This window comes from Chamaea fasciata, unplaced genomic scaffold (assembly GCF_029207755.1).
Source record: "Chamaea fasciata isolate MVZ Bird 193981 ecotype frontalis unplaced genomic scaffold, bChaFas1.0.hap1 SCAF_8, whole genome shotgun sequence".
Classification (NCBI taxonomy): domain Eukaryota; kingdom Metazoa; phylum Chordata; class Aves; order Passeriformes; family Sylviidae; genus Chamaea; species Chamaea fasciata.
Window position 1 is genome coordinate 16,171,816 of NW_027094093.1, and position 26,710 is coordinate 16,198,525.

Here is a 26,710-nt window from a genome sequence, read left to right on the forward strand (position 1 = left end):
GACTGGTGAAAAATCCAAAGCACTGCCATTCTCCTCTAGCCCTCTTCTCTCAGGAAAATCCTCTGGTGAAATCTTTTTGCTGGAGCCCCAGCAGGCTGAGAGGACTACGGAGGCAGAAATACCACTGGAACACCCTTTTTCTGCACAAGTAATCAACATTGTGACCGAGCATGGACAAATCAAGGATGTGGGTGCTGCTGTAGCCACTGCTAATGTAGTCTCTGCCTCTCTGTTTAAGACACCCACAGAAATACTGAAAAGGAAAGAGGAAAGGGAAGTAAAGTGTGAGGAAGTGGGAAGAGAGGATCTGGAAACTAGACATGGAAAGCAAGAGGATGAGCTGGGCAAAAAAAGTTATCCCATCATACACAGCAAACTGGTTGACACTGTTGTGGAGGAAGAGGAGAGTGTCAGGCTGGTGTCTGTCATAACAAATGTCAGAGAGGTGAACTGGTACTTTGAGGGTAAACTGGTCTCTTCAGGCAACAAATTCAACTGTTTGCAAGATCAGGACACATACACACTAGTAATAAGCAAAGTGTGTGGGGAGATTCACCAAGGAGAGACACCTGTGAGGCGCTGAATCAAAGTGGAAAAAGAGCAACAGAAGCAAAACTCACAGTTGTTAAAAGAGGCTGGATTATGGGGACAAAATAATCTTTTTAATGCACTGCTCTACTAATGAACCTCCCCTGCTATGTGTATCTTTGGACAGAGATACAATATTAATACCATCATGCCACTAATGAGAGGGCCCTCTCTCTCTGGATTGATGGTTCCTTTTACCACATTGCAAGGCCTCTCACTTCCCTTACCCCAGTCTCTGGTCAGGAACTTTGTTGTTTCATTGTACTGGCATGGTCAGGACAAAGCTGTATCTCAATCCTGATCATTTCTATTCTTGCCTGAGAAGTGGACCTGCTCTTCCCATTTTTGTCCTGCTTCACCCTCTCTCACTCCCTAGAGTCACTGCACAGATTCACCACCATTTCTTGTTCACACCATAATTTCTCACAACTCCAGGATATGTTACTATATATTTATATCCTATTGCTATTTCTATGCATTGCTATTTCATTTTGATTTCCAGTAACACCATTGTTTCTATGATGTCATTATGCACTGTAAGATTGTCTGTCCACTGAGCCTAGTACTACTTTCATTTCTTGCAGATGTCTTTTCTTTTGCAGTCACTTTATGTGAATTGCAAGTATGTCACATTTTTGTTTTTTTGGTTTGGTTGGTTTTTTTTTTTTTCAGTCAGTCAATCACTTAATTTCAGAATGTCAGCAGGCAGGGTTTTGAGTTACTCTCTGCTTCTAATTTCAGTTGCACCGATCCTGAGGAGAAGGCTTGAACCCTTGGAGGTTGCTGTAAATCATGTGGCCAAGTTTACCTGTGAGGTAGAGATGGCTCCCAATGTCAAGTTCCAGTGGTACAAAGCCGGAAGAGAGATATATGATGGGGACAAATACACCATTCGTACCTCCAACTACCTCTCCACGCTGGAGATCCCAAGGCCTCAAGTTGTTGACTGTGGGGAATATAGCTGTAAGGCTTCCAACCAGCATGGCAGTGTAAGCTCTACAGCTGTTTTAACAGTAACTGGTAAGTACAGACTTTCAAATACTTCCTCTTTTCTGTGAAATCCATAATCTTGGTGTATTTTAATGCTTTCACTGCTATACTTGCACATGTTTATGGTAGGGCTCTTGGTTGCCATTATAACACATAATCCATACCTAATTGTGGCAGGCACAAGCATAGAAAATGAATAACTTTTGAGAATGCTTCTTTTAGGTGCTTTCTGTATGAAGAGAAGGGAATCAGTGTGAAAAAGTTTCAGAGGGAAAGAAAGGGGGAAAGAGAGCAGGGAGAAACAGCATGGGATTGCTTTGTGAATACATTCTTGAAGATGGTTTATTTAACTGTCATACCAAAAGAAATACTCTTAAATCTAATTTTTTGGTGTAATAGTCACTGTGTGATTATCCTAGCACCCTAAATTTATCTTGTAACTATACTTGCGATGCAGGTTATGCAGATCTGCATACCTGAACATCTTTGTGCCGTGGCCAAAGGGGAACTCTGTGACTGGGGAAATAGATGTTCTTAAACTAAAGAAGGTTTAAAGAGTTTCAAGTTGCAAACTTTTTGTCTATTGAGAGATATTCAGCAGGGTCTTTTCCTTAAAAGGAAAAAAAAACCAAACAAAAAACCACCATCTTTTGGGTGCTTCTTGTGTGATGACTTTTTTTACTCTGACTTTTCTCTTTCTGGGAGGACTCCTTCTGTGGTCTCTGCGAGGTGCTAGAGACTAGAAAAAGGCACATGAATAGTGAAATGCATGCAAACTTCCCCATCTTGAGAGAACAGTGCATAAACATGTCAGCCTTGGGGGATGAATTTCTGGCTTTTTGGTTTTTTTCCTTTAGTTTGTACATTGCTCCAGAGATTCAAAATGCCTTCAAGCTCTGGAGCAATACATAGATTGAAGAAATACAAAACCAAAAGCCAAAATTTACCATCTTTAAAACCTCTTATCTCATTCACTGCTGTTTTCTTCTGCTTAAGAGTGTCCAGTGACAAGCTGGCCTCTCTTGCTCTCTGTCCCTGGCAAATGTGGCTCTGTTCCCCACCTCTTGATAACATTGAACCCCTTTGTTTTGCAGAGGCATTTCCACCAACGTTTCTTACCAGACCTGAACCTATTACTACTTTTGTTGGCAAAAGTGCCAAGTTCCTGTGTACTGTTTCGGGCACTCCAGTCATCGACATCACCTGGCAGAAAGATGGAACAACTATTTCACCGTCAGACCACCACAAGATCTCCAAAGTGGAAAATAAACATGTTTTAGAAATTTCCCTTCTTACCGCTAGTGACAGAGGGGTTTACACTTGCAAAGCTTCTAACAAGTTTGGGGCTGATATTTGCCAGACTGAAATGGTCATTATAGACAAGCCCCAATTCATTAAGGAATTGCAGTCAGTACAGTCAGCAGTTAATAAAAAAGTACGCCTTGAATGTCAGGTAGATGAAGACAGGAAAGTAACTGTAGGGTGGACAAAGGATGGAAACAAAATCCCTCCAGGCAAAGATTATAAGATTTACTTTGAAGACAAAATAGCCTCGCTTGAGATTCCTCTGGCTAAGCTCAAGGACTCAGGCCATTATGTGTGTACTGCTTCAAATGAGGCAGGCAGCAGTTCCTCTTCTGCCAGCGTCACAATCAGAGGTAAGATAGCTTTATGCCCCCTTTTCCTTCTGTCTTCTTGCATACCCCATTTCTTCTTTCACAGGCAAAAGACTTCTTTGGGCTGAAATTACACTGTGAATTCTTCTCAGACCTGCCATGGTCTTGGTCCATTCCCCATGAAGTCTTTTCCCCTGCTGCATTACAGTGCACAGTGTGTTACTTCAGTATTTCTTTCACTAGAGAAAATCAAGAATTGCTCCTGCCTGCAGGGTAGAGATGAGTGAAGAGGGAAAGGAAAACCCACAGAAGCTGCAGCTCAGCAAAGATTATGCTGATCTCTTGTCAAGTTGTATTTTGTTCTTGCTCTGGGAAGCAATCTTTCAAAGCTTTGTAGCTCAGCTTTCTTTTCTTTCTCCCTTTTCTTTTTCCCTTTCCTACCCCTTTCCTCTTCCCCTTCTTCCCCTTTTTACCAACTCTTCCCCCTCTTCCCTTTTCTTCCCATTTTCAGAACCACCATCCTTTGTGAAGAAGGTGGATCCATCTTATTTACTGACCCCAGGAGACTCTGCACGCCTTCAATGCAAAATCAAAGGGTCTCCTGAAATCCAGGTTACTTGGTTCAAGAACAATAAGGAAATCCATGAAAGTAACACACACAGGATGTCCTTTGTCAATTTTGTGGCTGTGTTAGATATTTCGGAAATGAAAGTTGATGACACTGGGACCTACTCATGTGAAGCTGTCAATGAGGTTGGAAGTGACAGTTGCACCACCGAAGTGGTTGTCAAAGGTCTGTCCTTGTTGCTGCCAGTCACATTCTTGAGAAAAAACTTTTTCTTTTTTTTTTTCTTTTTTTTTTTTTTGGCATGGTTGAGTAATTCTTTCTTACTGCTTTTATAGAGCCTCCATCTTTCATCCGAACGCTTGAACCTGCAGAACTAGTGAAGGGAACAAACCCCATTCTTCAGTGTGAGGTTGCTGGCACTGGCCCCTTTGAGATTAGCTGGTACAAAGACAAGAAGCAGATTCGCAGTAGTAAAAAATACAGGTTGACCTCTCAGAAGGCTGTTATTTCTTTGGAGGTGTCCTCATTTAATAGTGCAGATGTCGGTGAATACGAGTGTGTGATAGCTAATGAAGTCGGAAAGTGCATGTGCAGTGCCACATACATCTTGAAAGGTCAGTGGGAGAGAGAAAACTCCACTTACTGAAGGGATTGGCAAAAACCTCCTATTTCATAAAATGTCTTTTCTTTGAATTTGTGGGAGGTTGGGGAGACTGGGGAGAAAGAATATGTTCTTCTCTTAAAATTCTATGTGAATCTTGAGTCTTATCTGGCGTCAAACCTGTGAATTTGAAGAACATTGAGATTAATGGGCCATTAGCTCCCAGCTGGAGAAAGCAGTTCTCCAACTTGCCTGCTCTTTTGTTGGATTGTGACATGTACTGCACATACTGTCTTACAAAATTGTCTTTAAGTATCAGATTTTATGTGATGATGCAATAGTAAATGAGTATTTTTTTCTTGTCTCTCTTTGAACTAGAACCACCAACTTTTGTTAAGAAAATCGATAATGTGACAGCTCTGGCTGGAGATAGTGTTACATTACAGGCCGTGGTGAAAGGGTCAGAGCCTATTTCTGTGACATGGATGAAGGGCAAAGACATTATTAAAGATGATTACAATGTGAGAGTGACATTTGATCATGGTCTAGCAACACTCCAAATTACTGGAGTCCAGCTGAGCTCTGGTGGCAAATACACCTGTGTAGCTGAGAATGATGCAGGAAGTCAGTCCTGCTTTGGTGAACTTGCAGTGAAAGGTCAGTGGAGAAGTGCTGTGATCCCTGCAGTCTCCCACCTGAGAGGAGAAGAAATTTCCTTTTGTCCTTAACACCAGTTGTTTAATTCTGTTGTAGAACCTGCCAAAATAATTGAAAAAGCCGAAATGATCCAGGTTACAGCTGGGGAACCAGCTATTTTGGAGTACACTGTCACAGGCACTCCAGAGCTGAAAATCAAATGGTTCAAAGATGGAAAGCCATTACCTGCCAGCAAAAAATATAGGATCAGCTTCAAAAATAACATTGCCCAGCTCAAGTTTTATGCCACTGAAATGCAGGACAGTGGTGAATACACCTTTGAGATATCCAATGATGTGGGCATCAGCTCTTGTACTACCAGCTTCACCGTGCTAGGTTGGTACTGCCTCTTTGCAAGGAGCCCAGTTGCTCTGCTCTGTGCCCAACAGAGCCAGAAGCAGAACAGCACTCCTGTTTTGCTCATGTGTTGCTTTCTGTAATTTTTTTCACTCTCAACAGATCGAACGATCCCTCCCTTCTTTACTAAACCACTGAAGAATATTGACAGCATCATTAGCGCCTCATGCCACCTAGACTGCAAAATCTCAGGCTCTCTTCCAATGACTGTCTCATGGTTTAAGCAGGATACTGAGATCACTTCAAGTGCCAAGTACACAGTACACTTTGCAGAAGGCTCAGCATCGTTGGAAATAAAACACCTAGATGCAAATGACGCTGGGGTCTACATTTGCAGAGCCACAAACTCTGCTGGTAGCAAAGAGAGCAGTAGCACTTTGTTTATAAAAGGTTTGGCAATTTGTTTCATTTTTCTTGGAATTTCACTTATCTTGTGATAATACTTTTCTTTTCCAAAGCAAGCCCTCTCTTACTCTTGACAATTTTCTCCTTTCAACGCAATCCAGAGCCACCCAGCTTCACTGTAGAACCAGAGTCTCAAGATGTATTGCCTGCGTCAACTGTGCATTTCAAAGGAATGTTTAAAGGCACAACACCACTCACAGTGAAATGGTTTAAAGGTGATACTGAACTGCTGACAGGAGGATCCTGCTACATTATGACAGAAGCATTAGCAAGTTACTTGGAGCTTTATGCAGTCAAACCATCTGACTCTGGAAAATATACATGCAAAGTCTCCAATGTGGCTGGTTCAGTAACATGCAGTGCAAACTTATTTGTGAAAGGTTTGGGTTCTTACTCGTATTTAAAATTCTAGCTGCTGGTTTAACACAGTGGCACTCTTTTCTGTGTTTTTTGTCCTGAGCACTCTTCTTAAATCCACAGAACCTGCTGCCTTCAAGGAGAAACTAGAGCCAACTCATCTGGTAAAGAAAGGTGGATATGCTGAGCTGACCTGTGAAGTCACTGGTACTCCTGAGATTAAAATCACGTGGTTCAAGGATGATAGAGAGCTAAAAGAGAGTGACAAATACAGGATATCTTTTACAAAATCTTTGGCAATACTCCATGTTTCAGACGTTGATACTGAAGACAGTGGGGAATACATTTGTGAAGCCAAAAATGATGCTGGAAAAGATATCTGCAGTAGTGTTGTTACAGTTAAAGGTGTGTGTGACATCTAGCCACACAGTTTAAAGTTATCTTTAAACTCAGTACAGTGGTACCAGCTTCAGAAGTATGATTAATGCAAAGTGCACTTTCTTTTTCACACTATAGAGTCGCCTTATTTTAGCAAGGAGTTTCAATCCATGGAAGTCCTGAAGGATTCTGATGTGGTTCTGGAGTGTCAGGTGCTTGGCACACCTCCCTTTGAAGTGTTTTGGGTGAAAGATGATAAACCCGTGCGGAGCAGTAAGAAGCACAGAATAAGCATTGAGAAATCTTTGATTAGCCTCCATGTTTTCAGGTTTGATGCTTCTGATGTTGGCGAGTATGAGTGTAGAGTAACAAACGATGTTGGGAGCTGCCTCTGCCGTTCAGAGGTCACGCTGAAAGGTTAGTGCAAAGTGCAGAACATTATTAACATGCTCTTATCCCAGTGTGGTTTCCATGCCACACTGTTACACACCTGACTTGTACTTACATAACCACTTTCTTCCTGCCAGAGCCTCCGCAGTTTTTGAAGAAGATAGAAAACATTAGCTCCCTTCGAGGGGGAACAGTTGTGTTTCAGGCTGCTATTAAAGGTTCCTTGCCCATCACTGTGTCCTGGTTGAAAGACAATGATGAAGTGATTGAAGACAACAATATCAAAATGACCTTTGTGAACAATGTTGCCACTCTTATGGTGAGATCTATTGAGCTGAAACATGATGGGAAATATTTCTGTCAGGCTAAAAATGAGGCAGGAATTCAGAGGTGTTCTGCTCTGCTGACTGTCAAAGGTTGGTCTTGCCCTGAGGGCTTGCAATGATCTGAGACCATTCCCTTGGGATTTTTACAGATGCACTTAACACTCTATCTCCTTGTTTACAACAGAACCTGCTACAATTGTGGACAAGGCTGTGTCAATAGATGTGACTGAGGGGGACCCAGCAACCTTGCAGTGTAAATTTTCAGGAACAAAACCTGTTACAGCCAAATGGTTCAAAGATGGCAAGGAACTGACATTGGGCCCAAAATATAAGATCAGTGTTACAGATACTGTTTCAGTCTTAAAGGTGCTTTATGCAGATAAGAAGGACAGTGGAGAATACATTTTTGAGGTTCAAAATGACGTTGGGAGCAGTAGCTGTTCTGCCAGCATTAATGTCCTAGGTGGGTATGGGCTCTCTCTTATTATTGCTTTTAGATACAAAATCTTTTCTCCTGAGCTGACATCTGCCACAATCATGACTGAATTTCATATTTTGTTTTTTTACTCTGTCTTGGATAGATCTCATTATACCACCTAAATTCACCAAAAAACTCAAGAAAATGGACAGCATTAAGGGGTCTTTTGTCCACCTGGAGTGCATAGTGTCTGGTTCACATCCTATAAGTATCCAATGGTACAAGGATGGCCAAGAAATAACAGCAAGTGAAAAGCACAAATACTCTTTCCATGATAATACAGCATTTCTGGAAATAAATAAACTGGAAGGCACAGACAGTGGCTCTTACACTTGTGAAGCAACAAATAAAGCAGGAAGCAACCAATGCAGCGGGTTCTTAACAGTCAAAGGTTTGAGTTCCTTCTTTGTCTTGTGTTAGGTCTCTCATTCATAATTTTGGATTTCCCCATCTCAGAGTAATCCCCTTTCTTCCTTTTTGCATGTTATAGAACCACCATATTTTGTGGAGAAACCCCAGTCTCAAGAGGTTGTGCCCAATGCTAGGGTTCAGTTAAAAGCACTGGTGAAAGGGTCTGCTCCTCTGCAGATAAAGTGGTTTAAAGACAGCCAGGAGCTCCTGTCTGGAGCCAGTCGATCTGTCTGGAAGGACGACACTTCTAGTGTTCTGGAGCTCTTCTCAGCTAAGACATCTGATTCTGGGAACTACACTTGTCAGATAAGCAATGATGTGGGGACTGCAACCTGCAAAGCAACTCTGTTTGTAAAAGGTGTGCAACCCAATCTTCTAATTTTTTTGGTTCTGATTTTTCTGTGCAGTTTTGGTGGGAGGGGGAGGAAGCCTTTTGACCTTTTTTTCTTTTTTTTCTTTAAATTCTGGGGCTTTTTTATTCCTGCCTTGAATATTATAAAGTCTCAACTTCTCTGTCCATCTTCTAGAGCCCCCTAGATTTATTCAGATGCCAACTTCTGTAGTAGCTTTGCGTGAAGGACAGTCCACCACTTTTGAATGCCAGGTAGTAGGCACACCAGAGATCCACATTACATGGTACCTGGATGGGAATGAAGTGACTGACCAAGCAAAGTACGGCATCTCCTTCATCGATGGTTTAGCCACTTTGAGAGTCACTCAAGCCAGAGTGGCAGATAGTGGGATTTATGTTTGCGAAGCCCACAATGATGCAGGTAGTGAGAGCTGCAGCATCGAGCTGAAAGTAAAAGGTTGGTTTTGAACATCTTGTCATCTCTGTCACATATATGGGGTGAGGAAGTAGGAGATGCTTCTTCTCCCCTCAAAACTATTTATGGTTACTATCTACTTTCCCCTCATTCTTCCTTATAGAGCCTCCAACCTTTGTTCGGGAGTTGCGTCCCACCGAGGTAGTGAAGGGTTCAGAGGCCACACTAGAGTGTGAGGTGACTGGTACCCCTCCATTTGAGGTGAAATGGCTGAAGAACAATAAGGAGATGTTCAGCAGCAAGAAATACGCCATCTCCACCAAAGAATCAGTCTTTACTCTTAATGTTACTAACTGTGACATCTCGGATGTTGGTGAATATCAGTGTATTATATCAAATGAAGGTGGGAGCTGTTCATGCAGTGCAAAACTCAGCTTAAAAGGTCAGTCCTCTAGGAAGCACACCTCAAGCATTATATGCCCCAGCTAAAGTGTAGCAACTGGGACTACTTTATATGATCTCTCTTTCTCCTCTTTCTATTCCATGACTTCTCTTCTGAACAACAAAACTCACACAAAAGAACCGCCATCCTTCGTCAAGAAGCTAGAGAATGTCACTAGCATTTTGAAAGGTGATGCATTCTTTCAGTGCGTCGTGGCAGGTGCTCAACCCTTATCTGTGTCATGGATAAAAGATGAGAAAATACTGGAAGATGATGAGCACCATCACATTACCTTTGAGAACAGGGTGGCCACATTGAAGCTTACTAATGTTGACCTCAGCCACAGAGGGAGATATACCTGTCAGGCAAAGAATGAATCTGGAGTGGAGAAGTGCTTTGCTTTGCTTTTTGTACAAGGTGTGTACAAGGTGTAACCTTGATGACTACTTGGAAAGTCAGTTCCCTATCTATGTAGCTAACTGCTGTAATTTTTATACTCTTTATACCTCAGAGCCTGCTCAGATCATAGAAAAGGCTAAATCACTTAAAGTCACTGAAAAAGACCCCGTGACTTTGGAATGTACTGTGGCTGGGACACCAGAGCTCCGAATAAGATGGTACAAAGATGGCAAGCAGCTCCTGCCCAGTAGATACTACACAATGAGCTTTGAAAACAATGTGGCCAGTTTCAGGATTGAACCTGTATCAAAGGAGGATAGTGGTACATACAGTTTTAAGGTTGAAAATGACTTTGGAAGTAGCACCTGTGAAGCTGTTCTGACTGTGCTAGGTTTGTATTGCAAATCCATCAGGGAGGGAATGAAATATAATCTCCATGAAAGATAAGCAAGGAGTTAACAAGTGTGTTTTTGCTATTTTTTGTGTTGGGCAGATCAATCAATTCCGCCTGTATTTATCAAAAAGCTAACGAAAAAGGATACCATTCTGGGATCTTCTATCCAAATGGAGTGCAAAGTCTCTGGGTCACTACCCATTGTTGCAAAATGGTTTAAGGATGGAAAAGAGATAACTGACAGTGCAAAATATAGAAGCCTGTGCCATGAAAACACTATGTCACTTGAGATTGCTAATCTAGAGCTGGCAGACAGTGCAAATTACACGTGCAGTGTCTCTAACGTTGCTGGAAATGATTCTTGCAGTGCTGTCCTGACTGTAAAAGGTTTGAAACTCTTTTACTACTTCTTATCTGTGATAAATGCTGGGAAAGTACCTTAAATCTTATGCTAACATAACACTCTTATACATCTTAATATTAATACTGTAAACATGGTTTCCATGCTTGCCTCACTGATTTTCTTCATTCTTAGACATTTCTGATGAAACTGTGTCTTTTTCTTAAAAACTGCAGAACCACCAAGCTTCTTAGTAAAACCTGAAAGCCAGCAAGCTATACCAGATTCCACAGTGGAGTTTAAGGCCACACTGAAAGGAACACCACCTTTTACAGTAAAGTGGTTCAAAGAAGACTTAGAACTTGTATCTGGTCCAACTTGTTTCATTGGGATTGAAGGTTCAACTGGGTTCTTAACCCTCTATTCAGTGGATTCATCTAGGAGTGGGCACTACACTTGCCACGTTTCAAATGACGTTGGCAGTGACTCTTGCACTACAACACTGATGGTAACAGGTGTGCACTCTTTCTTGTTGTGTTGTTGTCTTTTTGTTTTGCCTCCTTCTTCTCTTTCCTTTTTGCCAAGCCCACCTTGGTGATCTTTGATACACTGCCAAGTGAATTCCCTACCCTGTGTTTGCAAACCGCAGTTGTTTGGCTCTTTTCCCACCTATTTTCTCTCCAGTATTAATTCAGATCTTCCTGACCCCACTTTTTTTGGTTTTTTTAGAACCCCCCAAGTTTGCTAAGAAGCTAGAGGCAGCAAAAGTAGTCAAGCAGGGTGACTCAGCCCGGCTTGAGTGCAAAGTAAGTGGATCTCCAGAAATGAAAGTAGTGTGGTTCAGAAATGACCATGAAATTGTTGCCAGCGAAAAATTCCGGACATCATTCATTGACTCTGTGGCTGTGCTTGAAATGAATTATCTCAGTACTGATGAGAGCGGTGACTACATCTGCGAAGCTCACAACCCTGCCGGCAAGGCCAGCTGTAGCACCAAAGTCACAGTGAAAGGTTAGCTGTCCTCTTGTTCTCCGACTGCATCTTATTTTTCCCCTGGTGGTTGTATCCCTTAGAAATACACAGGAACATGAGAATAATTTATTTCAGGACTGCCCTGTTCTTCATGTCATGTTTGTTTCCTGATACCCCCTCATCTTCTCTGCCAGTGTCTAAACAAGAGAGATGATGTTCTTAATGCAGATGAATCCTGAGCTAGTTTTTTCCTGAGTTCTATATTATTTAATATCCAAGACAGTTCATAGGGAGAATTGCTGTATCAAGGAGCTGAAATATGAAGAGAAAGAACAGACATAAACTGACTAGTGTCAGTTTTACATCCTGTATGGGAGATTACTACCAGCCAAATGAGACCTGGACCCTCTCTGCCAAAGGCCACCCTACTGTTTACCTTTTCTAAAGGAGACCTATAAGGGGTCTTAATGCTCACCTTTGTGCAAGCTCATTTCATACTGTGCCCAGAAAATGAGGGAAGTCTTATCCATTCTGTAGATACTCTCAGCAGTCTCATTTTCCAGAAGCTGGTATCTGTAGTGTCTTTGTTGATCAAAGAGCTTCAGACTACTTTCTAAATGTTCCTTTCTTCCCTTGTTAGAACCTCCTGTCTTTAGCAGGAAGCCTTCTCCAGTAGACATTGTCAAAGGATCTGAGGTTAGCCTGGAATGTGAGATTTCAGGAACACCTCCATTTGATGTTGCCTGGTACAAAGATAGGAGACAAATCCGCAGTAGTAAGAAGTACAAGGTTACAGCCAAAAACTACCTCACAAGCGTACGCATTCTTAATGTCGAAGCTGCAGATGTTGGTGAATATCAGTGCAAAGCACAGAACGACGTAGGAAGTGACACTTGTATTTGCACTGTGAAGCTGAAAGGTAAAGTACTGGTACATGTGTCTTCTGCAGTGCTCCCAAGGGCACTGCATTGCTCTTCTTTGTGGAAACACTGTATTAACTGTAACTGGATATTTCTTCTTCAGAACCACCAAAGTTCTTGACTAAAATAAACAGCATGATTGTTGTGGTTGGTGAACCAGTAGAGTTACAAGCAAGAGTGGAGGGCTCCCAGCCAATTTCTGTGCAGTGGCTTAAAGACAGAGAGGAAATAATCAGAGAAAGTGAGAACATAAAGATCACATTTATGGAAAATATTGCAACTTTGCAATTTGTGCGCACAGAGACAAGCAGTGCTGGAAAATACACCTGTCAGATCAGAAACGATGCTGGAAGTCGCGAGTGTATGGCTACCTTAACTATTCTAGGTGGGTAAAAAGCACAAATTCATGGAAGTTTCTTTTTAAAGTTAGAAACTTGGCTATCAGGTATCAGCTGTATACTTTGCTTATGCCTCTGAGTCCAAAAGAAACAAAACAGAGAATCCTTCTTTCCCCAAAAAGCAGAAATCAGGTTCCATATTTCCAGCTGTCCAGAAATAGGGTTGAAAGGAACCACTTTGTATTTCTGTCATGTCTTCTGTTCATGCCTGCTCAGAGAGGGAGATGAAAATATTTTATATTTTAAATTAAAATATACTTTATAATTATTTAAAATATTTTAAAATAATTTTACTTAATTTTGGAAAGCATCTGAAATTTGCAGTTTACAGTAACAGAAAGGATGGAAAAAACAGCTACAAAAAATTCCACACCCCAACAAATCGGAATTTCCTTAGTATCAAATGTGCAAAGCCCATCTCATACTGCTATAATACTTACAGCTAATATGAACCAAACCCTGTTTTAACCATATATGTTACTCATCTCTCCTTCCAGAGCCTGCAGTCATTGTAGAGAAACCAGAGCCAATGAAAGTTACTATAGGAGATGCCTGTACTTTGGAATGCAAAGTAGCAGGCACACCACAGCTTTCCACTGGGTGGTTCAAGGATGGCAAAGAACTGACCAGCAGCCAAAAATACAGAATCACTTTCCTCAATAATGTATCTACACTTAAAATTATGGATGCAGAAAAGGAAGATGGTGGATTGTACACTTTTGCTGTGCAAAACGACGTGGGGAAAAGCAGTTGTACAGCATCAGTTGATGTTTTAGGTTGGTTGGGTAGCTTGTCTTCTATCTTTTATAAAAGCTTTTGTTTGGCCATATTCTCTGTCCTTTCTTCTGTTCCTTTACTCATTTTCTCTCTAACCATGGATTTATTATGTTTTCTTATGCAGATCGAATCATTCCTCCTTCTTTCACAAGAAAACTAAAGGAAACCCCTTGTGTTTTGGGTTCCTCAGCACTGTTGGAATGTAAAGTGTCGGGTTCACCTCCAATTTCTGTTGCCTGGTTCCATAATGGACTTAAGCTAGTCAGTGGAGAAAAACATCAAATTTCCTTTTCAGATAACCTATGTATTTTAGAAGTTAATTCACTGAGCCACTCAGATACTGGCACTTACACCTGCAAAGCTACCAACACTGCTGGCTCAGATGAATGCAGTGCTGTATTGACTGTACAAGGTGGGTATATGATGGTCAGGAAGCTCTCTGAGCTATTCTTTTCTCTTTCTTTAAATTATCTGCAGTCTTTTGTAAATATTCTTGGGAAAAATTGTTGACAGAAAAAATAAAGATTTTGCTCTTTATCTTCAGTAGGTGTGTGGAAATACTAGAGCTATGCTGCAGCAATTTTTCTCATCTATCTTTTTCTTTCGTGTATTTAGAGCCACCTTCTTTTGAGAGGACCCCAGAGCCTCTGGATGTATTGCCTGGCACAAGCATCACTTTCACATGTGTTGTCAGAGGAACCCCTCCTTTTAAGGTTAACTGGTTTAGAGGGGCCAATGAACTTGTGCCAGGGGACAAATGCAATATCTACTTGGAGGAGTCCGTTGTGGAGCTTGAGTTATTTGATGTAACTCCTCCCCAAAGTGGAGAGTACACTTGTCTAGTGACTAATGATGCTGGCCGGGTAAATTGTACAACACATCTTACAGTAAAAGGTTTGTAAAGATGGTGTCTCTCCATTTACCTTAAATTATTGTTTCCTTCTCTCTATTTGGCATGTTGTGCTCAACATTTGTGACTTACCTTTCATTAGAGCCAGCTGTTTTTGTGAAGAAACTGAGTGATCAGTATGTGGAGCCTGGCAAGCCCATCATCCTTGAGGGCACTTACACAGGCAGCCTGCCCATCTCTGTAACATGGAAGAAGAATGGCCACACCATCACACAATCTCAGAAGTGTAGCATCACCACCACAGAGAAATCCTGCATCCTAGAAATACTTGAGAGCACCAAAGAAGACGCAGGAGAATACACTTGCCATGTTGAAAATGAGGCAGGAAGAGATGTTTGTGAGGCTGTAGTCTCTACCCTAGGTGTGTGGTCCCTTTGCTTCTTTTCCTTGCCTTTTTTTCAAGTGTATGCTTTCCGAAACCTGGCACACAATAAGCCTGTCTAATTGCTTCTCTTTTTTTAGAACCTCCCTACTTTGTTACACATTTGGAACCTCTTGAGGTGTCAGTTGGCTCTTACACAACATTGCAATGCCATGTTACTGGAACACCAGAAATTACTGTGTCTTGGTACAAAGGTGATACAAAACTCAGGTCTACTCCTGAGTATAAAGTGTTCTTTAAAGACAATGTTGCTACACTTATTTTCAACAAAGTGGCTATCAACGACAGTGGAGAATATATCTGCAAGGCAGAAAACAGTGTTGGAACTGCATCTACAAAGGCTCTCTTAACAGTTCAAGGTGATGATTTTATATCAGCTTGCTAAAACTCTTTTTCTTCTGCAAAACTATAAAAAAAGTTGCTTCCTGGGGTGTATTTATCCTTTACTTGCTTTCTTCCAGAACGCAAACAACCACCTTCCTTTGCAAGAATATTAAAGGACATCGAGCATCCTGTTGGCTTACCCCTTAAGCTTATGTGTCGGCTCAATGGCTCAGAGCCCATTAGTGTCACTTGGCACAAAGATGGTGTGCTGCTAAAGGATGACCACAATGTGCACACATCCTTTGTAGATAACGTTGCAGTGCTGCAACTGGTGCGAACCGAGATGAATCACACTGGGCAATACTCCTGCACAGCCACCAATTCTGTGGGCACTGCCACCTCAAGCGCTAGGCTCACAGTGGCAGGTGTGTTGGCTTGTAAAACTTTTACTTGGATCACAGGCTCCTCCCTCTTATTTCATGCATGCAATGGTATCTGTGTGTTGGATTAGCTTTTTTCTGAGTTATGAGTATTACATGGTTTTCTTGTGTTTCTAGAACCCAAGCAAGCACCTGTCTTCGACATCAAACCAGAATCTATTGATGTGCCTTTTGGAGAAAGTGCTGATTTTGAATGTCATGTCACGGGAGCCCAGCCCATACACATAACGTGGTCCAAGGATGGTCATGAGATCCGAACTGGAGGGAATTTCAATATTACATTCACTGCCAACACAGCTCACCTCCGAGTGCTCAGAGTGGGTAAAGGAGACTCTGGCCAGTATACTTGCCAAGCTAGTAATGAAGCTGGGAAAGACTTCTGCTCAGCCCAACTCAGTGTCAAAGGTATTAAGTCACCTTTGTTTGTGCGTTTTCTTTTTCTTGGGTAAAGAGATCTCTTTGTTGTTGATCTTCTACCACTTCTAGTTTAGAAATACATAGAAAGTAGCTTTCCAGACTGCAGACATAAATCATGTAATGAATGACCTTCTCCCATCACACTGTGTAACTGCAGAAGTCTTGTGTGCCTGCAAAAGCTCCAAGGAGAAAGGTACCTTTGTGAACCTGTTTGTATGGAGAGTTGCACTCACACTGCTTTTTTCTCTAATGGTTAAACTATAATCACTGTGGAAGTCACTCATAGCAATTGGTATATGGAAAGTTATTAGTAAATACAGCTCTACCTTGCATTTGTTGGCCTGCATAGGTGACTCTTTCGAATTTGCTAAAGATGTCAGTTGGAGTTCTGAATTGTTGATTTAATGTACACTATTAATCTCTTAATTTCTTCATGCAGAAATATACTTTAAAGATGTATCAGCAAATGAAACAATCCCTACCTTATTTCTGTTGCTCCCAGGTATGAAGGGCTTGTCAAATCTTTCATGTTGGCCTGGGAACTGTGTTGCTTGTTACCACTCAACAGCAAAATATTGATTGGGTGGAGCAACCATTCTTTATGCGTCTTTTACAGCTTCAAGTGTCTCATGCAGAAGGGTCCAAAGCTGGCAGAACGTAGTTTTAGTTGTTGTCTTTGCCTTCTTTTCTTCATCTTCTGTATTTCCTCGAGAGGAAACTCTGGTTGGGGATGCATCCAATTTCTGTAACCATTTTATTTTTTTGCTGTAGTATTCTTGTGCCGCCAAGAACCCTTGCTCAGCACCCTAGATTTCACATGGCAAACAGGTATGTTATCATTCTCTACATACTTACTCTGTTCTGCAGAACCTCCCAAGTTCATCAAGAAGCCTGAAGCTTTGCGGTTCGTGAAGCAGGCGGACACAGTTCAGCTTGAATGTAAAATCAGTGGCACACCAGAGATCAGAATCGTGTGGTACAAAAATGATCAGGCACTCCAGGCAAGCGACAGGCTGCACATGTCCTTTGTAGACTCCGTGGCAACGCTGACCATCTTGGGTGCCAGTGCTGAAGATGCTGGGGATTACATCTGTGAAGCCCACAACTCTGCTGGCACAGCCAGCTGCAGCACTTCAGTCACAGTGAAAGGTTAGCACATGGCTTGCACTCCACCAGAATCGCTGGCTGCCAGGCCTGCTACCAGCTGCACATCCCACTGCTGCTGCAGCAGCTGGTGGCTGCTGGGCCAGTGTCTCTCCAGCTGGTCTTGCATTTAAATGCTGCTGTGTTAAAGCAGAAAAGATCCAGCAGGAGATAGTGGTGGCTGTTCAGTGCTGTGCAGTCATTCCCTCATCTCCCCATTTAAGTCAGTTGCAGGCTGAACTAGTCAAGTTTTTCAGATCTCAACAGAAGCATGGACTAGATGGAGCACCAGCCATGGTGAGGGAGCTGGGACTAATTTTCAGCCATCCCTCTGCCTCCTTTTTATACACAGTGATACTGACAGGAACGAAATTTAAGACGGAAGAGGAGGCTGTGTAGATGAGCTTCACTGACTGTAGCTTTCATGACTAGAAAGATGGAATGTAAGATGGTATTTGACCCTAGACTGCAGGGAGAAGGCTTTTGGGGAAGGACACTGAGCACTGATTCCAAACAGGTGCAGAAGTATCACATCTTCTGCCCTTTGGACTCTGAGTGCTGGGAATTTTTAGAGGTGAGGCCACATATTTAAAAGCTAAATATGTTTTTACAATGTAAGCGTAGGCTCCCTTCCTGAATATGTTGCTTCCTGCTACTATCCAGAAACCTACTCAGAGAAGAAAGCTCACACATTATGATGTGATTCTTTTTTATAGAACCACCTGTTTTTAGCAAGGTGCCAAGCCCTGTGGACACTCTTAAAGGCTCAGATGTTATCCTTCAGTGTGAGATAGCAGGGACCCCACCCTTTGAGGTGGCTTGGTTCAAGGACCGGAGGCAGGTCAGGAGCAGCAAGAAGTTCAAGGTGACAGCAAAGCACTCCGTTGCCAGTCTTCATATTCTCAATTTGGAATCTCAAGATACTGGAGAATATCAATGCAAAGCTATGAATGAGGTGGGAAGCGACACTTGCACCTGCCCAGTGAAATTCAAAGGTTAGTATGCTAGAGGATCAATGTCACTGCCCTCTTTTACTGATCTCCTGGCTATTGCTCTTCCAAGCAAGTATGTATGTTAACTGGCCTCTGCCTCCTTGTTTTTGCTATCAGAACCTCCACGGTTTGCCAAGAAGCTGAGTGACACTGCAATCTTCATCGGGGAGCCAACAGCCCTGCAGGCAGTAGTGGAAGGATCCCCACCAATTTCTGTTGTCTGGCTCAAGGATAAGGGTGAAGTTATTAGGGAGAGTGAAAATGTCCAAATGTGGTTTATGGACAACATTGCAACTCTTGAGATTGCCAGTGCAGAGGGAGCTGACGTTGGAAAGTACATCTGTCAGATCAAAAATGATGCTGGCATGCGGGAGTGCTCTGCCTTTTTGCAGGTCCTAGGTGGGTATAGCCTGCTCCACTATAGGTACTGTGTCTTTCAGCTTGCACAGCAGGCTCTACCAGCCTTTGCCTTCTGCTTGCACTCTGTGCTCACAAGTTTGTGGGTAGATTTCCCTGTGACACACCAACCCCTCCCTTCCTATTTCAGAACCAGCAATCATCTTAGAGAAGACTGAGCCGATCACAGTAATGGCTGGCAATCCCTTTACCTTGGAGTGTAAAGTAGGAGGAACACCTGAGCTTATCACCAAGTGGTACAAAGATGGCAGAGAACTAAAGAGCGACCGCAAATACCAAATTACCTTTTTCAACAATATATCCACTTTGAAAGTCTTTTCTGCAGACAGGGGAGACAGGGGCTTGTATACTTTTGAGGTGCACAATGAAGTGGGGGACAGCAGCTGCACTTCCTCAGTTGATGTTTCAGGTCAGCTCTGTCTTTATTGTTCACTCTTGTCTCTAAGGAAAGCTTTTATTTTTTCCCCTTTTCTTTCCCTTGAAAGAAATCTCAACACTTGTCTTCCTGTTCTTCTGCTCTGTCCTACTTAGATCGCCTCGTTCCTCCTTCATTCTCAAGAAAACTAAAGGAGACGAATGGGGTGCTGGGATCCTCTGTGCTGCTGGAGTGCAAAGTGTCTGGCACAGCTCCCATATCTGTGTCTTGGTTTCAAGATGGGAATGAGATTGTTAGTGGAGAAAAATATGAAATCTCGTTCTTGGATAATGTTTGTGCTTTGAAGTTGAATGCCCTGGATGTCACAGATACAGGGTCATATACATGTGTGGCAGCCAACGTGGCTGGGTCTGATGAATGCAGTGCCTTCTTGACTGTACAAGGTCAGTGGAAGGATACTGCCACGCCTTCAATAAAATTCTTCTTCTCTCTTCTCTTTTGTTTTCTCTAGTCTCCCATGGTTCCTTTTTCATGGTTTGTTTGCTTTGGGGTTTTTTTTCCCACGGTTTCTTTATATTTTTTCTTTTTAACTCAAACCTGCTCATTTTCCTCCCTACAGAGACCCTCCTATTAACATCTTTCTCCCTCTTTCACTTCTTTGCATGATCCTTAGAACCACCTTCTTTTGTGAAGACACCTGATCCCCAGGAAGTTTTGCCTGGATCAAATGTGACATTCACCAGCTACATCAAGGGCAGTACTCCCTTCAAAGTGACCTGGTTCCGAGGTATCAGAGAGCTGGTGCCAGACAGCAACTGCTCCATCTCTCTCAATGAGTCTGTGGCACAGCTGCAGCTGTACAACGTGGAGCCAGGCCACAGTGGGGACTATGCCTGTGTGGTCACAAATGATGCTGGCAGTGCCTCATGTACAACACAGCTCTTTGTGAAAGGTGTGTTTGGGTGTGTGCATGAATGCACAATTATCTTCACTCACTCCCTGCCTGCAGGTCTTCCACATCTGTCCCTCTTACTATTGATTTATACTTCCCCACAGAGCCGGCAGTCTTTGTGAAGAAATTAAGTGATTTCAGTGTGGAGCAGGGGAAGTCCATTGTGCTAGAAAGCAGCTACATTGGCACCCCTCCCATCTCTGTCACCTGGAAAAGAAATGGCATGCCCATTGCTCAGTCTCAACGCTGCACTGTTACAACTACTGAAAAATCTGGCATTCTTGAAATCTTCAACAGCACAAAGAACGATGAAGGCGAATATACCTGTGAGGTGGCTAATGAGGCGGGTGGGGATGTTTGCCACAGCCTTGTGTCCATCTTAGGTATTCATCACCCCGATCCCCCTAACACACCCCAGTGATGCTCTGCCTCTGCTCACCACGTTCTCTCCTTCCCTAGAACCACCTTATTTTGTCACGCACCTGGACCGTGTGGAGGTGAAGCTTGGCGAGCCCTTGACCTTAAAATGCCAGATTAGTGGTTCACCAGAAATCAAGGTGTCCTGGTACAAAGATGACACCAAGCTCAGATCAACACAGGCTTACAAAATGCATTTCAAGAACAATGTGGCTACACTGGCATTCTCTGCTGTGGAGGACAGCAACATGGGAGAATACATCTGCAAAGCAGAAAATACCATTGGCTTTGCCACCTCCACAGCTTTGCTTGTTGTTAAAGGTGATGGGACAAGAGCCAGTCTTTTGTGGGGTAGTTTGTGGGAACTCTTTGTTGTCTACAGAAAGGGGGTTTTATTAATTTCAAAGACAATTGATTCTAGGTTGGCTTCCTACTGATAGTGGTGATTATTATTGTTTTGCAGAACGTCAACTTCCCCCTACATTCACCAGAAAACTTAAAGATATTCAGGAGGTGGTTGGTGCCCCAGTGACATTTGACTGCCGCATAACAGGCTCAGAGCCTATCCAGGTGTCTTGGTACAAGGATGGAGCTCTCCTAAGCGACACTGATAACATGCAATCAGCCTTCTTAAATAATGTTGCAACTTTACAGATCTTAGAAACTAGTATGGATTACTGTGGCCAATACACTTGCTCAGCCCAAAATGCTCTGGGGACTGCCTCTTCCAGTGCCAAACTTCTCCTTACAGGTTTGTAGATCACACTGTCATGAATATCTTTTGTATGTCTTTGCTCTTGTACTTCTCCACCCTTTTTCCCACTCTACCCATTGTATGGTGGCCAGGGACAATGGACACGGCATGGTGAGGCAGGCTTGGTGCTGAGCTCTGCCATGCTTTCCTCTTTGCAGAACACCTACGACCTCCCTTCTTTGATGTCAAGCCGGCATCTATCGATGTGGCACTAGGGGAAAGTGCAACCTTTAAGTGCCACTTGACTGGTTCTGCTCCCATGAGGATTACTTGGACCAGAGACAACAGAGAAATTCGTCCAGGTGGCAACTACAAAATGACACTGGTGGAAAACACGGCCAGCTTGACAGTCCTAAAAGTTGGTAAAGGGGATGCTGGACTCTACACATGTACTGCCAGCAACAGTGTTGGAAAGGATGCGTGCGCAGCTCAGCTGGCTGTGCAAGGTATTGCTCTGGGCTCTACTATTTATGAGGTTTTCTTTGCAAGGCAGACACCTGGAAAACACAGTCCTGAATGCAGACATTTGTGTGACTAACAGTCTTCACAAGAGGTTATTCTCAGATGTCTTATTTCACTTAAATGTTATTGTAATTCTTAAATACTTACTCAAATTTCTTCTGCTTTGGTATAGTACATGATTTTTCTTATCAAAGGGATTCTTCCATTGAAATATTAACTCTCCCTTATTACTTTGTTGCACCTTTATGAATGGTTCTGTTGGGCAGCAAAATCTGTCTTTCTAAAGTCTTTCTCCAGCAGTGACAGTCACTAGATTGCCCAGGGGTGTGAAAGGAAACTGAGAGAAATTCAGTTCACTTTTAAGGCTTAAAAGTATTTTTACTGCACGTACAGCTCCTCCAAATAGCTTTGCTCTTCCACAAATTGAAAGCATTGAAAATTGCTCTTCTAAACATTAAAACTGGGGGATCTGAGAGCCGATTTGGTGACAAATATCCATCCCACCCAATACTTCACCTCTCCTTATAGTGTGTGGATCTAAAAGTAAAATCTAAATTATGAATGGCTCAGACTGTCTTGGTGCAAGTGACACATGTATATTAGTGCAATTTCCTCAGTGTAGGTGGGAACATATTTATAGCTGTTCCGGATATTTCAATCTTACTGATTTTATAAAAGAAGAAATGTAACATACACTGCTTAGATTATGCCTGACTTAAAAGGTCCTTGTTGCTTGAGGGCTTTCTTTCCTCTTTTTTCTTTTTCTTTTTCTTCTCTTTCCTCTATATGAATTTGGAGTGCAAAGAGAATATTTCAAGAGTAAATCCTTCTACTCCATAAGACAAATAACACAGGAAAATGAGCTATGAGTAGCAAGATTTTGTATTATTTATTTATTTATCAAATGTTTTATATATATATCAAATTTATTCCAGCCATAATCATTTTTCTTGGTGGGATTGGAAAGAGTGTGTATATTACTGAATTACCTGGATTCAGTAATAAGTAGGGCTGCTGTATTATGTAGCTTGACTTACAAAATGCATTGAAAATTTGTAGCAAGAAATTAAACCACTTTAAAAGATCTGAAGCTTCTCACCAACAGAATAATTCTGTTTATTATTAATTTTATTAATTATTTTTATTTGAACAGATTAACCATTCATAAAATGATCTCAGCTGACCTTATTTATTTTTTTTATTCTTCAAATCTTTATTCGTAAAATCGTGAGGAGTTTTTCAGTATCATTATTTTATTTCATTTTATTGTTTGATCCAGAATTTACTGACATTTTTTTAGTGTCAGTATTTTTTAGAATTTGTACAGTTCCCCCAGGGCTGTAAAATTAGTGGTGTTGATTGTTTTCAACTAATTTTGATAGAACTTGAATGGGCAATCTCTTTGGGTACACTGATTTGCATGCCTTTAATTTGAGCATGTGCTGTCTCACTTCTATGACATGCAGGCTTTTGTTTGTCAATTCTTTTAATTGACCTTGAAAACCTCACAGCTTTTTATTAACTTTCTCACTCTAGCATCTAATGTTCCCAATCTGTAGTTTTAATAATTGCTTTATGTTCTAGAACTGCTTTACATTCTAAATATGTACCTTATTAATGTGTATTCCCTCATTTTTTGGAAAGAGTGGAATCAGTGTGACTGCTCAGCAACTGTTAGTACACAGATAGATAATCAACTCCTTCTCAAAGTGAAATCTGATAGTAAATTGCTAAGGTTCCAAGAGTCCTAATGTTAACAAATTACCATTTCTATTTTTAGAAACTCAGGAAGTTTTGTTTCTAGCAACACAGGATGTTTTCCAACTGTCCCACAGGTTGAAATAATCCATAATTAATTAGATATTCTTCCTACACTTTACAGACAGTCACACAAAGAGGTGCTTCATCCTGTTTTGCAGAGAGATTTGTTTGTTTTGTCCATGTTACCACCCCTTGGTTTTACTAGTTATATCTTTGATCTATGAGCATTCAGTCTCATGATTCTAATCATCTAGATGGTACTTTTGGTAAAAAGTATCAAACTTCCATTCCTTTCATGTCCTTATGGAACAAAATGTAACCATCAGTTTTACTTTTCAATCGCAGGACATATAACACCAATGTCTGTAATACCAGCCATCTCATAATTCTCTTCAGCATGATTATTTCCAAGCTCTTTTATTTTCTACCTAAACTCCTTAGCTTTCATTCTATATGAGCAACTTTATATTCGGTTTTGCAATAAATGTGTCAGGGGCTATAATGCAGATACATTTATTGACTATATTAATTATTAATGGCACGATACAAAGCAATTGCTATAATACTCAACATAAATGCTTTTAATAACATTTCTTGGCTGAATAGTTGGATTCTTACATTTGCATCAGGCATTTTGATTATTCATGTATAGCGAGAGCATATTTTGCAAAGAAAACCACATTTATCAACTAATCTGTAGTGAATATATACAAGGAGAGGTGCAGTGGGTCAGTAAACTAAGGAGAAACTCACTGAAATGCATATAGAAAACTTGTTTGCTTCTGAATCTGGATTTTGGACCAACTTGAAACCATCTAAAAAAATTTCATAGCAATTGCAAAATCAGAATTTTCGCTCAAGTCCCTAAAGTTTACATTTTCAGCTACATATCTCCCTGCTTATTCAAACAATTAGTGCAGTTTAAAGCATTATCTCCCCTTTTTTTTTGGCTTTCCAGAACCACCAAGGTTTATTAAGAAACTAGACTCCTCAAAACTTGTGAAACAGCACGATTCCACAATGTATGAATGCAAAATAGGTGGATCTCCAGAAATCAAAGTCACCTGGTACAAAGGTGAAACTGAAATCCATCCCAGTGAAAAATACAGAATGTCCTTCGTGGATTCAGTGGCAGTCATTGAAATGCACAACCTCAGTGTTGAAGACAGTGGTGACTACACTTGTGAAGCCCAGAATCCAGCAGGTAGTGCCAGCACCAGTACTACACTGAGAGTAAAAGGTCAGAATCTCAGCTCTTTCCTTCTCTTTCTAACTCTGAGGGTCCTCCTTTAGGAAAAGCTCTTAAATCCCACTTTCTTTTGTCAGAGAGGCCAAAACTTGTCTGAATAGATGGCAAATCTCTCGTTTTTGATCTTTCTTATCTTTCTTTTTCTTATCTATTGTTTGTCTTCACTGTTTAGCATCAGAAGAGTTACTTGAATCTTCTGTCCTCTTTTATCTCTTTTGCTTAAATAACACAAACAATAACTCTTTTTTCTTTTTTCCAGCACCCCCCATTTTTACCAAGAAGCCCCATCCAGTCAAGACCTTGAAAGGGTCTGATATTCATCTGGAGTGTGAGCTTCAGGGTACTCCTCCATTCCAGATTGCATGGTATAAAGACAAACGAGAAATTCGGAGCAGCAAGAAGTATAAGGTCATGTCTGAGAACTACACAGCTAGTCTTCACATTCTCAGTGTGGATACTGCAGATGTTGGTGAATATCACTGTAAGGCTGTAAATGATGTGGGAAGTGACTCCTGTGTTGGCTCTGTAACACTAAGAGGTTTGTACAAAGATTGGAATCTTCTTGGCATTTCTTTGTTCCTGCAATTCTTCTCCTACTTTTCCGCTCCTGGCAGGATTCTTTACTGTTAAATATCTTCTCTTAAATAGCACCACCAACCTTTGTGAAGAAGCTGAGTGATCTCACTGTCGTTGTTGGGGAGTCGATTGAACTGCAGGCTGAAGTACAAGGATCACCGCCCATTTCTGTTCTGTGGTTAAAAGACAAAGGGGAAATCATAAGAGAAAGTGATAATCTTTGGATCTCCTACTCAGAAAACATTGCAACTTTGCAGATTGGAAATGCAGAACCAACCAATGCTGGGAAATACATTTGTCAGATAAAAAATGATGCTGGAGTTCAGGAATGCTTTGCCATGCTGAAAGTGCTAGGTTGGTAGCATGAGATAAAAACCACATGTTTTAAGATGCTTTAAAATTTAAATTTTAAATTTTATCATAATAATAGCTATTTCATTGTTCTAAAAATTTTTCTGACTTGCATTTCATTGCAGAACCTGCAGTCATTTTAGAGAAGCCAGGCCCAGTCAAAGTTACAGCTGGAGACTCTTGTACTCTGGAATGCACAGTAGATGGCACACCAGAGCTTACGGCTAGGTGGTTTAAGGATGGTAATGAACTGTCCACTGACCATAAATATAAAATCAGTTTCTTCAACAAAGTATCTGGGCTTAAGATCCTCAATGCAACACTAGAAGACAGTGGAGAATATACTTTTGAGGTGAAAAACAGTGTTGGTAAAAGCAGCTGCACAGCTTCAGTGCACGTTTCAGGTTAGTTGACTACTCTTTCTGAGTCATCTCTGATCCTTTAGTTCCTTTACAAAGCCTTCAGAGAGCAAAGTGGGTTTTGTGATTGGCAGCCTAAGACTTGTAAGCCTGGGAGTACTTGGCATGCCACTTTGACAGGCATCAAGAATAGATGCGTACCTAAACTCTGAGGGGCAGGAATTATTGAAAGGCCTTTATTTCTTCAGCTTTAATCTACATGTTGTCTTGGACAGTTGGTGCAATATTGTTGCTTATGAAAAAGAACAGCAAAAATAAAAGATGCTCCTCAAAGATTGTGAAGGGAAATTCCAGCATATCCTGAACCATCAACTATTTTTCAAATACTTAGATGTGTCAGAGTCTATTGCCAAAGCGGATACAGTGAAAGAAAGGTCTCTAGTTTTATTATGCACGGAGAACTTCCTGCATTTTAGGAACCCTGTATGGTAACTCTTATTTTTATTTTTGTTTTGAAACAAATGCAGATCGCATTATACCTCCTTCTTTCACAAGAAAACTGAAAGAAACATATGGTCAGCTGGGTTCTTCTGCTGTACTGGAGTGCAAAGTTTATGGGTCACCACCCATTATGGTTTCCTGGTTTCATGATGGACAAAAGATTACCAGTGGAGAGAAGTATCAGGCTACTCTTACAGACAATACCTGTTCTCTGAAAGTGAATGGACTTCAGGAGTCTGATATGGGAACTTATTTGTGCACAGCTACTAATGTAGCTGGGTCTGATGAATGCAGCGCATTTTTGAGTGTTAGAGGTCAGTATCAGTAAGAACCCAGAATCAGAGGGTTGAAATTTAT

General features: G+C 41.5%; 1 protein-coding gene across 1 annotated transcript in view; it reads left to right on the forward strand.

Annotated features, from left to right (window-relative positions):
* The window catches only part of TTN (titin), a 241,187-nt gene that overhangs the window by 52,664 nt on the left and 161,813 nt on the right, over positions 1 to 26,710 (forward strand). Inside the window, exons 44-88 of the mRNA XM_066189851.1 lie at positions 1,330 to 1,608; positions 2,673 to 3,236; positions 3,706 to 3,987; positions 4,098 to 4,376; positions 4,742 to 5,020; positions 5,117 to 5,395; positions 5,519 to 5,806; positions 5,923 to 6,201; positions 6,302 to 6,583; positions 6,695 to 6,973; positions 7,084 to 7,362; positions 7,457 to 7,735; positions 7,854 to 8,141; positions 8,241 to 8,519; positions 8,689 to 8,970; positions 9,092 to 9,370; positions 9,509 to 9,787; positions 9,882 to 10,160; positions 10,263 to 10,550; positions 10,740 to 11,018; positions 11,233 to 11,514; positions 12,116 to 12,394; positions 12,499 to 12,780; positions 13,291 to 13,569; positions 13,695 to 13,982; positions 14,186 to 14,464; positions 14,563 to 14,841; positions 14,943 to 15,221; positions 15,324 to 15,611; positions 15,744 to 16,031; positions 16,911 to 17,192; positions 17,903 to 18,181; positions 18,296 to 18,577; positions 18,726 to 19,004; positions 19,127 to 19,414; positions 19,645 to 19,923; positions 20,028 to 20,306; positions 20,383 to 20,661; positions 20,804 to 21,091; positions 21,253 to 21,540; positions 24,276 to 24,557; positions 24,826 to 25,104; positions 25,215 to 25,496; positions 25,619 to 25,897; positions 26,380 to 26,667. Coding sequence (XP_066045948.1) covers positions 1,330 to 1,608; positions 2,673 to 3,236; positions 3,706 to 3,987; positions 4,098 to 4,376; positions 4,742 to 5,020; positions 5,117 to 5,395; positions 5,519 to 5,806; positions 5,923 to 6,201; positions 6,302 to 6,583; positions 6,695 to 6,973; positions 7,084 to 7,362; positions 7,457 to 7,735; positions 7,854 to 8,141; positions 8,241 to 8,519; positions 8,689 to 8,970; positions 9,092 to 9,370; positions 9,509 to 9,787; positions 9,882 to 10,160; positions 10,263 to 10,550; positions 10,740 to 11,018; positions 11,233 to 11,514; positions 12,116 to 12,394; positions 12,499 to 12,780; positions 13,291 to 13,569; positions 13,695 to 13,982; positions 14,186 to 14,464; positions 14,563 to 14,841; positions 14,943 to 15,221; positions 15,324 to 15,611; positions 15,744 to 16,031; positions 16,911 to 17,192; positions 17,903 to 18,181; positions 18,296 to 18,577; positions 18,726 to 19,004; positions 19,127 to 19,414; positions 19,645 to 19,923; positions 20,028 to 20,306; positions 20,383 to 20,661; positions 20,804 to 21,091; positions 21,253 to 21,540; positions 24,276 to 24,557; positions 24,826 to 25,104; positions 25,215 to 25,496; positions 25,619 to 25,897; positions 26,380 to 26,667 — 12,957 coding nt within the window. The remainder of the gene's footprint in view (positions 1 to 1,329; positions 1,609 to 2,672; positions 3,237 to 3,705; positions 3,988 to 4,097; positions 4,377 to 4,741; positions 5,021 to 5,116; positions 5,396 to 5,518; positions 5,807 to 5,922; positions 6,202 to 6,301; positions 6,584 to 6,694; positions 6,974 to 7,083; positions 7,363 to 7,456; positions 7,736 to 7,853; positions 8,142 to 8,240; positions 8,520 to 8,688; positions 8,971 to 9,091; positions 9,371 to 9,508; positions 9,788 to 9,881; positions 10,161 to 10,262; positions 10,551 to 10,739; positions 11,019 to 11,232; positions 11,515 to 12,115; positions 12,395 to 12,498; positions 12,781 to 13,290; positions 13,570 to 13,694; positions 13,983 to 14,185; positions 14,465 to 14,562; positions 14,842 to 14,942; positions 15,222 to 15,323; positions 15,612 to 15,743; positions 16,032 to 16,910; positions 17,193 to 17,902; positions 18,182 to 18,295; positions 18,578 to 18,725; positions 19,005 to 19,126; positions 19,415 to 19,644; positions 19,924 to 20,027; positions 20,307 to 20,382; positions 20,662 to 20,803; positions 21,092 to 21,252; positions 21,541 to 24,275; positions 24,558 to 24,825; positions 25,105 to 25,214; positions 25,497 to 25,618; positions 25,898 to 26,379; positions 26,668 to 26,710) is intronic.